Source organism: Salvelinus alpinus, chromosome 28 (genome assembly GCF_045679555.1).
Source record: "Salvelinus alpinus chromosome 28, SLU_Salpinus.1, whole genome shotgun sequence".
In the NCBI taxonomy this organism is placed as follows: Eukaryota; Metazoa; Chordata; class Actinopteri; order Salmoniformes; family Salmonidae; genus Salvelinus; species Salvelinus alpinus.
The window spans coordinates 17,120,688-17,135,592 of NC_092113.1; the positions used below are offsets into that span (position 1 = coordinate 17,120,688).

A 14,905-nucleotide genomic window follows, 5' to 3' on the forward strand; every position below is an offset into this window, starting at 1 on the left:
CTCCAGTGATGATCCATGGCACGAAGCCTCCAGTGATGATCCATGGCACGAAGCCTCCAGTAATAATCCATGGCACGAAGCCTCCAGTGATAATCCATGGCACGAAGCCTCCAGTGATGATCCATAGCACGAAGCCTCCAGTGATGATCCATGGCACGAAGCCTCCAGTGATGATCCATGGCAAGAAGCCTCCAGTGATGATCCATGGCACGAAGCCTCCAGCGATGATCCATGGCAAAAAGCCTCCAGTGATGATCCATAGCACGAAGCCTCCAGTGATGATCCATGGCACAAAGCCTCCAGTGATGATCCATGGTAAGAAGCCTCCAGTGATGATCCATGGCACGAAGCCTCCAGTGAGGAGTTATGGCACGAGGCCTCCAACGAAGGCCGTCAGTCCGAAGCCTCCAGCGACGCCCTCTAGCCCGGCGCCTCCAGCGACGCCCTTCAGTACCGAGCCTCTATCGTCGCCCTCCTGTCCGGAGCAGCCGGAGTCGCCCTCCTGTCCGGGGCCCGCTGCGAGAGTCCCCAGTCTGGGGTCGGCGGCAAGGGTCTCCGCTCCAGAGGCGCCACCTAAGTGGGCTAAGACTAAGGTGGAGCGGGGTCCACGTCCCGCACCAGAGACGCCACCGCGGATAGATGCCCACCCAGACCCTCCCCTATAGGTTTAGGTTTTGCGGCCGGAGTCCACACCTTTGGGGGGGGGGGGGGGGGGGGGGGGGTACTGTCACGCCCTGACCTTAGAGATCCTTTTTATGTCTCTATTTTGGTTTGGTCAGGGCGTGAGTTGCGTTGGGCATTCTATGTTTTGTTCTATGTTGTCCTTTTCTATGTGTTTGGCCTGGTATGGTTCCCAATCAGAGGCAGCTGTCAATCGTTGTCTCTGATTGAGAACCATACTTAGGTAGCCTGTTCCCACCTATGTTTGTTGGTAGTTGTTTCCTGTTTTGTGTTTTTTCACCTTACAGGACTGTTTCGTGTCGTTCACTCTCTTTGTTGTTTTTTGTCCTTCAGTGTTCAGTTTATTTAATAAAATTTACAATGAACACTTACCACGCTGCGTGTTGGTCCGATGATTCCTATTCCTCATCATCAGACAAAGAGGAGGAGCGTTACACATGGGTAGAACATAAGATATAAATAGTTGAACAGTTCAGTTCAGCTGTGTTCGGTGCTTACTGCATGTCTGTCGTAAGAATTCTGGATAAAGGGGAACTAAATAAAGAAGTTGATCTAAGATTGAAAAATGTTGTGCATCCCCTGTGTGGAAAAACACACTATATTAGGTTCCACTCTCTCTTCACCATCAAAGGATGATTTTCAATCCATTTCTGAAAATGACCACATTTAGTGTCATTTGCATCAAGGAGAAATGTGAGTCTCTTAGATATTTAGGGAGAGATTTGACAAATGAACTATATAGCTCATTAACAGTTCCACAGAGTGCTCACAGTAAATGTCTTCCTGTCTATGGAAGGGGGAGGTATTGTACCTTCCTTCTTTGAAGTACTTGCCTCCAAATGCTATTTTCCTTTTTACAATGAAGGCCTAAGATGGTGTCATTTCTCTCATTCTTCATCCTCCTTCCATCTCTCTCTTTCTGTTTTTCACCCTCCATTCTGTCTGATGAATGGCCGCCTTCCTGAGACAGACAATCCATCCGGCTGTGATTGGCAGTAAAGTCAACAACCCCTGCTCGACCTCTGATTCACAATGCTCCTTCCCCTCTCCACCTTTATTAATTCATGTGTTTGTTGCCCTTTTTTTAAATGTAATCTCTTTCCCACAATTACCTTGTATGGCTGGGGCCCAGGGCCAGCGGCCTGTGTATTCTCACAGCCCTGGAACACAGAGGTCAGATCTCTCACAACGCCTTGCTCTCTTTGACACGTGTTTATATTCTGGTGCATGGAGGACCTTATACATAGCTACATTGATTTACTGTAACGGCTTCGGAGGATATGCAGACATTTAAATAAAAGGATTACGGGATACAGTCATGTTTATTTTATTATCTCAATTTTAATCAAAAATGAAGATGATCTCTTTTATCAAGTACAATTTTACAGAACATTCAGTGCAGTTACGGAAATAGTAACTATAATCAATTGATATTCATATTTGCAGAAAACATGCAAGAATGCCTATATAATATAAAGTATCTCTCACCATTCCATGATACAGTGCAAAATCATAGGAAACTGAAATTACAGATTCACAGAGAGAAGGTACAAATCAGCCTAAACTACACATGATTGGCCCTTATAAAGAAGGCCTGATGAGTGCTTGCAATTGCAGGCAAGCAACCAAACAAGCAGATAGAGGGGAAATGGGCTTATGATGAAACCCGTCAGGCAGGCGGTGTTGCAGTCAGAGTACCTGGGCCCAGTCTCTCTCTCTCCCACCAGCCAGCCAGGGCCCAGTCTCTCTCTCTCCCACCAGCCAGGGCCCAGTTTCCCAAAAGCATCTTAAGGCTAAGCTCATTGATAGAACCTTCGTAGGAGCATCGTTAAATCTCAGAGCTGTTTCGCAAAAACATCATTACTAAAGTTGCACTTAAAAACGCTTGTCATTTACCGCTTGCCTCAGACCACTCATAGAACAGCTAAGTGCGTCATTAGATGCGTTTTTTACCTACCGCGTCACTTTATACACAGAAGAGCTCCGCTAAACATAGAATCAAGATGTTTATCTGTCTCTCTGTGACATCCCATAACTTCACAATGAAGTTGACTACAAATACAAAGTTGCCAATGTCTTTGCAAATGTTACAAACAAGCGAAAGATAAAAATATGCTTCAAATGAAAACCGAGATGACTGCATGCATTAAGCCTATATTTCATTAATATTTTAATACATTTCATTTCATGTCATTCAATTTAATTATATTTTGCTTATTGTAGGCTACCATCTTTGTCTCAATATATTTCATGGTGTGTAACAACATGCGTGCATTGATGTGCATATTCTTGATTTAGGGTATTATTATAGGGTAAGCATTCGAATAAGCCACCTCAATATTTGCAGCCATAGGAGATAATATCTCTCTAGGAGCTGATCCTTCATCAGTATTCTAATGTTAAGGTAAGATTTGAATGGAGATAGCTGATCCGAGAGCAGCGCTGCCATTCTGTCGATCCTATCAGTCTTGACACATGCCTCAACGACGCACTTAGTGAATGTTTTCTCCAGGTGGTATTTTGGGAAACGCATGTTACAGCTTCGGCCGTTATAGGAAAGATGCATTGTTAAAATGCTCGTAAGCCTAAGTTCCATCGCTGTCGGGAAACCGGGCCCAGGCAAGTTCATTAATGGATGAATCGGAGCCCTGTGCCACCATGACATCATTTGACAGGAGAGTGTAATATTTATCTAAATTCCAATTACCTTCATCTGAGCTGTTTGATGTCAAGAGGTCAGCTCTCAGCAGGCTGTAGGAAGCTCTCTGCATTTCAAACACTCCAACGACACTGAGGAGGACATTACCTTCCCAGAGACTCACATGTAGTTGCAATATCCCAGACTTCATTATGTCCTGATATATTGAGGCTTGTGTGGAGGGCAGTGGCAGTATACTGACTGCAGACAACTATCAGATTCGCCAAGCACATTTACTCATACTCAGAATGTTACTTGATATGGTGCTGCTAGTGATAGATAACATCTATAAACATTTAGACCAGTGGAGGCTCCTCAGAGGATGAAGGGGAGGACCATCCTCCTCAGTGAATTACAGAAAAAGTTATAATTTTTTGATAAAACTATACTAAATATAATCAAATGTCACCAAATAATTGATTAAACACACTATTTGCAAATAATGTCTACAGTAGCCTCAACCACTCTGTAGGGTAGCACCATGGTGTAGCTAGCTAGCTTCCATAATCCTCTGGGTACACTGACTTCAACACAAAACCTAGGAGTCTCATGGTTCTCACCTCCTTCCACAGACTTCCACAATAATTATGACAACTTCCGGAAGACATCCTCCAACCGATCAGACGTCTTGCAGCATGAACTGACATGTTGTCCACCCAATCAAAGGATCAGAAAATGAATTTAGTACTAAAAGAATAAGCTACAGCTAGCACGGCTGTGCATAAAATGTGGTGAGTAGTTGACTCAGAGAGAGAAAGACAGTAGTTAGGGTTAACAAATTAATTTCTTACAAAACGATGGAGATGCAAGAGAGAAATAGGAAGAGATTGTCATTTTTTTTCACTTTTAGTTTCACTTATTTAGCTAGCAAATGCAGCTAGCTAGTTTAACCTACTGAAACACCCTGCTCAAACAGAGGGATGTTTTTTTAGCTAGCTGACTATGACTTTCCAACACAGCTCTGGAACTCTTTCAAGTCAATTTAAGCTTTTGGTTTTACTAATTTATTGCCACCAGGGCCCGCCAGTGTAACTGCTTATTGACTGTAATGACTGTACCGTTACTGCATGATTGTAGCGGGATTACTAACGTGTTAGTTCTATTAGCTATGCTGACTATGACATTACTTTAGCTAATATGGTGACAACGGTGTAGGCTGTGTGTAGCGGTTTGGCTTGGAAAGGTTTTTTCGCCTGGTCACATACAGCTGATGTGTTGTGCATTGAAGTTCACAAGCGAAGGGACAAGGTGAGAGGAGGAGAGCGCATAGCTGTGAGAAGGAATACAACGTTGCTGCTATGAAAGTGAACTGTGTTTACGCGTAATCAGGGGTGTATTCATTCCGCTGATTCTGTTGAAAAACTTTTTTTAAACAGAAGCAAACGGAACAAAATGGCATAAACATACCTGAATTTGTCCAATAGAAACTCTCGTTTGCAATTGTTGGATTAATGATTACACCCTATATCAGCTAGATGCAGGCAAGAGTGTGCAAGGCGGTATTGAATGACAATGTCTGTCCATGTATCAATTTGTCTCATGACTTGTGTGCACCTACGTTATAAACTGTCATTCATAGGCTAGGTTGTAACAACCTCATGTTGGGTATAGGGAAAATGTGCGTATCATGTAGTAGCCTAAACCTATCGCTGTTACATTGAACTGGGTGAATGAAATATAAATGATAGTCATTCAATATGCTGTAATATAAATAAAATAAATTGTTCTCCCTCATCTTAAACGGCACTGACCTCCACTGATTTAGACACATGCAGTCTCTAAATGTTGTCTATCACTAGCAGAACCATATCTGTGGATCATAGCAGTGTTACTTTCATGAAGCATTGCTGCAGGACTGCCAGCGTAATTCTAAAATGGCTTGAGGACTGCTCACAAATAAGAACCGATTATTAATTAGGATTTTTTTCAAATATTTGTTCCATTAAAACAACACCGTACTTTCATTTAGTCAGATGAACCAGCATTTTCCTCAGCATCTTTTTAGCATCAGTGATATTGTTCTGGTTTAGCATGTCATATTCCCGCAGGGCTAGCCAACTGTACTGTACCATCAGGCCTGATTAACTATATGCCACATGGTTTTACAGCATCAACAAGGCAAGGAGTTCGCTCTGCTGTGTTTACATATTCTTCAGTCTTAAACAGGCACAATAAAAGGTAAACTGTTAGACAGTGGTTTATTTTGGACCCGGCAGGTCCTGCATCATATCAGGTTGGCAGGTTGTTTTTCTTTAGCTGTTTGCATGTCAGCGATTTGTTTAAGTGTAAACTTGCTGTATTCTGGCTGCCTGTTTGCTTAGTTGCTTGATAATGCAACAATTGTTACAGTCAGTGTTTCAGTTATTGTCAGTGAAGTAGCCCACTTTTAGTTCAATTTCCTTTTTTTATGCTATTTTTGATTTGGCAAGAAAATATAGTTGGATGTAGTTTAAAACATATATAAAATAAATTCCAACTCACTACATTGAGAGGATGAGTCCATGAAATGGGATTCTGAAAGTATTGATCACGACGTCAACTAATTATGAGTAAGATTTTCTTCAGTTTGATCTGAGGGCATTTTACTTCATAGCTTTGAATGTTTGTATGTAAAGTATTGCGTAACAGCCATGCAAAGTGGTTTAACATCTCATATTTGATCATGTGTAATCAGGTATAAGCCCCAGGATCCATTTCCCGAATTATCTGATGGCCCAAGATAAAAAAGAGAACTGGCTAGAGGAACATGCTAATGGTGTCTGCATTTGGAAGTTGTGAAAATGAGGAACATGGCAGCAGATAGCTGGGTGTGAGATGACTGCAGCTGGTATCACTTGAACTGACAAAGCGCTGACAATAAACGTCATATTTTTCCATCCCTGCTGTCCCACTGCTTTGGGGGGACATGGTCTCAGTCAGTCTTCATCTTGGCCAGAAACTTGTGACATCCAATATGGCAGCCTTCGACTAATTGATGCCACCTTGTCAACACTAATTACTAAGACTGCAGCAATGAGGAGGCAGCTAATTAACAGACTAACGATGTTTGTCACTTCAGGCTGACCCAGATATTTAGGAGAAAGCCGAGCTTGTCACCTTGACATCTGCTCCACTTTATCTGCCCTTAGATTTCTACGTTTCTATTTCATGTTCTTTCAAAATGGATTCCTCTGCATTCATTTGGTTTGTTTACCGTTCCATTCCTCCCCCTGTCACATTTCCATCAAAATTGATTAGGACAGAAAAGCAAGCTGCCACCTTTTTTCCCTCCTGAATAAAGGATGTGAATATAGGTGAGCTTTGCAGCTGTAACTGCAGTTGTCAGAGCTCACAGCATTTATTTCCAATCACATCAAAGATTATGCGAATTTGACATTTTTAGAACTCCTTTACCAAGCCCGCTCAGCGTTCTAATTATCAGTGTAAGGAAACAGAGAAGGTGGTAATGATGAAACAGTGGGGGTTGGGTGTGTGTGTGCGTGTGTGTGTGTGTTTGTGTGTGTGTGTGTGTGTGTGTGTGTGTGTGTGTGTGTGTGTGTGTGTGTGTGTGTGTGTGTGTGTGTGTGTGTGTGTGTGTGTGTGTGTGTGTGTGTGTGTGTGTGTGTGTGTGTGTGTGTGTGTTACTGTTTGTGTATAGTACGCATCATTAAAAGTTGATTAATCTTTTTTACTGATCTTACATATTGAGGATATTCCTCCTCATCAGCCCCCCTCTGCCATACATATTCAGAATTCCTCTGAATTTGTTTTCTAGGTCATCAAAAGAGCTGAGGATTTGTGGGAGATTTGTGGAATGTTATTTGTGTCTGATGCAAAGCAAAATAAAAAATAAATATGTTTGTAAACCTTAAAAATGTTCCTCACATGCAGTTTGGTGTATAAAAAAACTCCACATGATATTACATCGTCATGATTCATGAAATAGTAATTAGAAAAATTATGAAATTATTTTGCAATTTGTTGTCTCTTTCTTCCTCAGATCCGAGTGGATGGCATACCTCCCCCATCCCAGAGTGCTTTGCTGTATGAGACCGTTACAGTGGTTGAAGGGAAACCTATTCTGCGTGACATGGTATTCAGCCCTGACTACCAATACATTTACCTGCTGAGTGACAAACAGGTGAGAGAAGCACGCACACACAAACACACACACAGCATAAAGAAAGCACTGACCACCAAAGACGATCCATAGTTTTATTTCAGGATGTGGGAAAGGAAAAGTATGAACTCGTCTACAGTAGATTGTTCCAGCATTAACCACCACAGTTTAATACAGTGTTGTCTTACTTTCAGAGATTCTCAGACCTTCTCAGATCTCTAACTGATTTACTTCTCGAGAGATTTACTTTTGTTTCATGGTTCCAATCATAATGCGTGTGAAAATATTTGTTCTGCGCTATGATGACCTATCTTGGTCATATAAAGATACATTTGTCAAAAGGAATCGAAATTAGACTCAGGCACTGTCAACAGTCTGCTTTGTTTTGAAACCTAACCGGAATTTCAGTTATGTTGTTTTAGCATCTGCGCGACAGGAAGACGGAATATGAAACACCAGTTCTGTCTTTGAATTCTGCCTCAGCTGGTTCCCTAATAGGAAACCTCGGGGAAGTGTCTCCATGGAGAGGCTTGCAGAATAGCTCTATTCTAAGAGGTCTTATTGTACAGCTGAGGATCGGATAGGAAGGTTAACACACCAAGTTCCTCTGCAGCTGACTAGAAGAGAGCCACATACATACAGTACACGCAGCTGCACACAATAATGATGCTGGTTCCCTGCATAATACATCTTTCAGAGGTTATTTGTTTTGTTCAGAATTGAGCAATTCATTGAAAGAAAGGATGAATTGCTGTCGTTGTGCAGTTCTCACAAAGATTTGATCTTTAGCCGTTCACTTTTTGCCGCCAGAATGCATGTCTCAGAGAAAAGAAAGAGCCCTCCAATGAGAAGACTTGGCAGGCTGTCTTGTGATTTAGAAAAGGTCTGCGTAGTCAAAATGAGGAGATATGATTTTGGCGCAGTGTTATATAAGTAGATATACGCCACGCAGCTTGTAGAGCTCTTGTTAAACCTCAGTACTACAGTTTAGTGTACAGCAATTTTTTTAAACTTTTCTCTAAACTCCCAGCTATAATCCAGAGTTGTCGTTGAAGAGTTGTTAGATAGAGACTGATGTTAGAGAGAAGTGGTGCATGATCAAAGGAATAGAGCAGCCCCTCCTGGAGCATGGGGGGTGGGGTGGCCACGAGGACAGGAATCACAGAGGAGAGGAGGATCCCCTATGGCCAGAATGAAAGAAGGGAATCTGATAGAGGGAGAATGGCACCGCTCTGTGCGGCCTAGCTCATTCACTCAAACAAAGGGCTTCCTTATGCATGATGGAGTAAAACCACATGGGTCTGCTCCAGATATTGATATTTCCCCATAATGATTAAATGTGAGGCACTCCGATGCTTAAGCGTGTGTCAAATGATTCCCAATTGATTTGTTTTGTATGCAGAATGTGTATTAAGAGCTGTTTATCTGGAACTGATTAAAGAAAAGCATGTAGAGTAGACCCTTTCTCTCATCTTCTCTAAAACCACTCCTGCACTGGGATTTTTGCCTACTGTACCGTACATGTGTCTTCAGAGCCTGCCTCCTGCTTACGTTTTCACTATTTATGAAATGTGAATGAATTGCGGTAGGTAAATAATTAATAGACAACACTGACCGGCAGAGCAGAGCGTTGCAGGGAGATTTGAATATTTCATTAAAGGCAGGTGCACAGGTTGGCGTGAGTGCACCTCAGCCCCATAACGACCCTCTTGTTGTAGGTCATCACAGGGAGGTAAATACATTGGATCAAAGATGAACTCCTATAGCTCTCTGCCTTTCACACGGGCCCACTTTAAACACAGATTAATGTGTGGCAGTTGATGATGCTATTTTTATACACAAACTTTAACAGTACTGTGCATATATAATATATAACCATCATACATAAAAAGGATAAAAGATAAGTCCTCAGTGGACAGCCTGCTTTTATTATCGATTTACAGCTGCACTATGCAAATAATCGCTCCGCCATTTCCTGGCTATTAAAATTCTAATAGATCACCTAATTTCAGTTTATGTGACAAAATAAGCATGTATAGTGTAGAGAATCATTGTACCATCTACACCACTGTGATATATATTTTCCATAAGAAAAAATATTGCATTTTCAGCAGTTTTTAGCTGCAGCTTCAATAAAATTGACTTGTTTAATTCCATCCCTTTGTGAGTTGTCTGTCTGCAAGGTGCTTGTGGGATGCTGAAAGCCGAGCATCATGTCATAAACGGAGACTTAGGGCAGAGGATTATAAAACATGTCGGTGGTGGTGGCATGTTTACATGCTGGCGCTTTGCTGCATAAATTAGCATGGGACAGGAAGCACGGAACTCGGCATAACACCTCGCCCACCCAGCGCCTGACTCCCTGACACTAGAGGCAGAGAGGCAGGCCTGCGCTCCACAGGGCCTGCCAGGCTTAACGCTTAGCGTTAATGCTAGTAGCCCTCTCCACTGCAGCAGTACTAGGAACCAGAAGCTCAGCAACTTGAAAGGCAACGCCACATCCCTTTGGGCGGGATTGTGTTTTTCTCTGTTTCAAAATTTAAAAAAATTAAGGCGATCAAAGGAGATTAGTTACCCTCAGCGTAAGCATTTCAGCACTTTAGGAGAGATGAAAGTGGCAAGGATGTCTTTGTTAAAGTCCTTCCCGGGCACATGATTGACATGCAGAGACCGGCATTGTGCATACACTGTACGTGGCATATTACCCTGTGACATCTAGAAATGTAAAAGGATGGTCTCACTTGATGCCAAAGGGAGGGGGATGATCACTAAAATATATATTTTTTATATTTAAATCAATCATTCAAGGCAACCCATTAGACTGTGCGTGTTTACGACAAGGGAACAACCGCAAATTACTCTTCTTGTCCAAGGTGGCTTAGCAGTTCAGACGTCTTTTTCCGTATTGTCGTGTCGTGTCCTGTATATATATATATTTACACCTTTTCTTCGCATATCTTTTATTTATTTATTATCCAAGAACTCAACTACAAAAGCTTTCCTGCAAAAGCTTTCCTGCAACCCGCTTCACCAATTACAAAAAGTATTATTTACCTCAATCTGAAAATCCATCATGGAAGCTAGCCAGGGGCTAATTCAGAAGCTAGCCTGAAAGCTAACCAGAAGCTACTCCGATAGCTAGCCAGAAGCTAATCTGTAGCTGCCCCGAAATTAGCCGGTTTACTGGCTAGCGTTGGTGTTTCAGCTGCCCACGTTTTGTGGTCATCAGCTATTCCTTTAGCTCGATAATCTACCGGCACTTTTGTGCAACGCGACTCGGACCGGAGCATTCCGGGACTTTTTTCTCTCAGTTTCCCCGGATTCCAGCCGCAGGCTCTGGACACTTGCACCTTGATTTCGCAGCTAGCTAGCTGCATACCGTGTGACTATTGGCTTACGTCGACCCCGGAGCAAACTCAAATCATGCTGGAGCTAGCCAGCTGAGGAGTTCCATCACCATCCGGACCCGTTTCTTTTGTTGCTGCTGCAGATACGGAACCCCACCGGGCCTTCACGACTGACTGCCGCGACTGACTGCCGACGTTATCTGCCCGAGGGATTTATCCAACCGGCACCTCCGTCCCGACGTTACCTGAACGCTCATCTGAGGCCCGCTAATCGTTAGCTGTCTTATCGGCTGCTATCTGAACAAAACCCCACTACACGGAACCTACCGACGGAAACGCACGAGGTATCTACTAACAGACCTCCATCCTATGCTGCTACCGATAGCCATATACCCGGCCAGCTGTCTGGATCGCCACGACCCCAACCAACCTCTACTCACTGGACCCTTATTGATCACTCGATTAAGCATGCCTCTCCTTAATGTAAATATGCCTTGTCCATTGCTGTTCTGGTTAGTGTTTATTGGCTTATTTCACTGTAGAGATTCTAGCCCTGCTCTCTATACCATATCCAACCTCTCAGTTCCACCACCCACATATGCGATGACATCACCTGGTGTCAATGATGTTTCTAGAGACAAGATCTCTCTCATCATCACTCAATACCTAGGTTTACCTCCACTGTATTCACATCCTACCATACCTTTGTCTGTACATTATTCCTTTAAACTATTTTATCGCCCCCAGAAACCTCCTTTTACTCTCTGCTCTAGTAGCTCTAGGCGACCAATTCTCATAGCTTTTAGCCGTACCCTTATCCTACTCCTCCTCTGTTCCTCTGGTGATGTAGAGGTGAATCCAGGCCCTGCAGTACCTGGCTCCACTCCTATTCCCCAGGCGCTCTCTTTTGATGACTTCTGTAACCGTAATAGCCTTGGCTTCATGCATGTTAACATTAGAAGCCTCCTCCCTAAGTTTGTTTTGTTCACTGCTTTAGCACACTCTACCAACCCGGATGTTTTAGCCGTGTCTGAATCCTGGCTTAGAAAGACCACCAAAAATTCAGACATTTTCATCCCCAATTACAAGATTTTCAGACAAGATAGAACGGCCAAAGGGGGCGGTGTTGCAATCTACTGCAAAGACTGCCTGCAGAGTTCTGTTATACTATCCAGGTCTGTTCCCAAACAATTTGAACTTCTACTTTTAAAAATCCACCTCTCTAAAAACAAGTCTCTCACCGTTGCCGCCTGCTATAGACCACCCTCTGCCCCCAGCTGTGCTCTGGACACTATATGTGAACTGATTGCCCCCCATCTATCTTCAGAGCTCGTGCTGCTAGGCGACCTAAATTTGAACATGCTCAACACCCCAGCCACCCTACAATCTAAGCTTGATGCCCTCAATCTCACACAAATTATCAATGAACCTACCAGGTACCACCCCAATTCCGTAAACACGGGTACCCTCATAGATATCATCCTAACAAACTTGCCCTCCAAATACACCTCTGCTGTTTTCAACCAAGATCTCAGCGATCACTGCCTCATTGCCTGCATCCGTAATGGGTCAGCGGTCAAACGACCTCCACTCATCACTGTCAAACGCTCCCTGAAACACTTCAGTGAGCAGGCCTTTCTAATCGACCTGGCCGGGGTATCCTGGAAGGATATTGATCTCATCCCGTCAGTAGAGGATGCCTGGTCATTTTTTAAAAATGCCTTCCTCACCATCTTGAATAAGCATGCCCCATTCAAGAAATTTAGAACCAGGAACAGATATAGCCCTTGGTTCTCTCCTGACCTGACTGCCCTTAACCAACAGAAAAACATCCTATGGCGTTCTGCATTAGCATCGAACAGCCCCCGTGATATGCAACTTTTCAGGGAAGCCAGAAACCAATATACACAGGCAGTTAGAACAGCCAAGGCTAGCTTTTTCAAGCAGAAATTTGCTTCCTGCAACACAAATTCAAAAAAGTTCTGGGACACCGTAAAGTCCATGGAGAATAAGAACACCTCCTCCCAGCTTCCAACCGCTCTGAAGATAGGAAACACTGTCACCACCGACAAATCCACTATAATTGAGAATTTCAATAAGCATTTTTCTACGGCTGGCCATGCTTTCCACCTGGCTACCCCTACCCCGGACAACAGCACTGCCCTCCCCTCTGCTACTCGCCCAAGCCTTCCCCATTTCTCTTTCTCCCAAATACAGTCAGCTGATGTTCTTAATGAGCTGCAAAATCTGGACCCTTACAAATCAGCCGGGCTAGATAATCTGGACCCTTTCTTTCTAAAACTATCTGCTGAAATTGTTGCCACCCCTATTACTAGCCTCTTCAACCTCTCTTTCGTGTCGTCTGAGATCCCCAAAGATTGGAAAGCAGCTGCGGTTATCCCCCTCTTCAAAGGGGGGGACACCCTTGACCCTAACTGCTACAGACCTATATCTATCCTACCCTGCCTTTCTAAGGTCTTCGAAAGCCAAGTCAACAAACAGATTACCGACCATTTCGAATCACACCACACCTTCTCCGCTATGCAATCTGGTTTCAGAGCTGGTCATGGGTGCACCTCAGCCACGCTCAAGGTCATAAACGATATCGTAACCGCCATCGATAGGAAACAATACTGTGCAGCCGTATTCATTGACCTGGCCAAGGCTTTTGACTCTGTCAATCACCACATCCTCATTGGCAGACTCGACAGCCTTGGTTTCTCTAATGATTGCCTCGCCTGGTTCACCAACTACTTCTCTGATCGAGTTCAGTGTGTCAAATCGGAGGGTCTGTTGTCCGGGCCTCTGGCAGTCTCTATGGGGGTGCCACAGGGTTCAATTCTTGGACCGACTCTCTTCTCTGTTTACATCAATGATGTCGCTCTTGCTGCTGGTGATTCTCTGATCCACCTCTACGCAGACGACACTATTCTGTATACTTCTGGCCCTTCTTTTGACACTGTGTTAACAACCCTCCAGGCGAGCTTCAATGCCATACAACTCTCCTTCCGTGGCCTCCAACTGCTCTTAAATACAAGTAAAACCAAATGCATGCTCTTCAACCGATCGCTGCCTGCTCCTGCCCGCCTGTCCAACATCACTACTTTGGACGGCTCTGACTTAGAATATGTGGACAACTACAAATACCTAGGTGTCTGGTTAGACTGTAAACTCTCCTTCCAGACCCACATCAAACATCTCCAATCCAAAGTCAAATCTAGAATTGGCTTCCTATTCCGCAACAAAGCATCCTTTACTCATGCTGCCAAACATACCCTTGTAAAACTGACCATCCTACCAATCCTCGACTTCGGTGATGTCATTTACAAAATAGCCTCCAAAACCCTACTCAATAAATTGGATGCAGTCTATCACAGTGCCATCCGTTTTGTCACCAAAGCCCCATATACTACCCACCACTGCGACCTGTACACTCTCGTTGGCTGGCCATCGCTTCATACTCGTCGCCAAACTCACTGGTTCCAGGTCATCTACAAGACCCTGCTAGGTAAAGTCCCCCCTTATCTCAGCTCGCTGGTCACCATAGCAGCACCTACCTGTAGCACGCGCTCCAGCAGGTATATCTCTCTAGTCACCCCCAAAACCAATTCTTCCTTTGGACGCCTCTCCTTCCAGTTCTCTGCTGCCAATGACTGGAACGAACTACAAAAATCTCTGAAACTGGAAACACCTATCTCCCTCACTAGCTTTAAGCACCAGCTGTCAGAGCAGCTCATAGATTACTGCACCTGTACATAACCCATCTACAATTTAGCCCAAACAACTACCTCTTTACCTACTGTATTTATTTATTAATTTATTTTGCTCCTTTGCACCCCATTATTTCTGTCTCTACTTTGCACTTTCTTCCACTGCAAACCAACCATTCCAGTGTTTTTTAGTTTTTATTTTACTTGCTGTGTTGTACTCACTTCGCCTCCATGGCCTTTTTATATTTTATTTATTTATACATATATTTGTTTGCCTTCACCTCCCTTATCTCACCTCACTTGCTCACATTGTATATAGACTTATTTTTTTCACTGTATTATTGACTATATGTTTGTTTTACTCCATGTG

General features: G+C 43.5%; 1 protein-coding gene across 3 annotated transcripts in view; it reads left to right on the top strand.

The window, feature by feature from the left end:
• Positions 1-14,905, top strand: part of LOC139557316 (plexin A3) — a 134,844-nt gene that overhangs the window by 58,275 nt on the left and 61,664 nt on the right. For all 3 annotated transcript variants that reach the window (XM_071371957.1, XM_071371959.1, XM_071371960.1), the window contains exon 4: positions 7,359-7,499. In XM_071371957.1, coding sequence (XP_071228058.1) covers positions 7,359-7,499 — 141 coding nt within the window. The remainder of the gene's footprint in view (positions 1-7,358; positions 7,500-14,905) is intronic.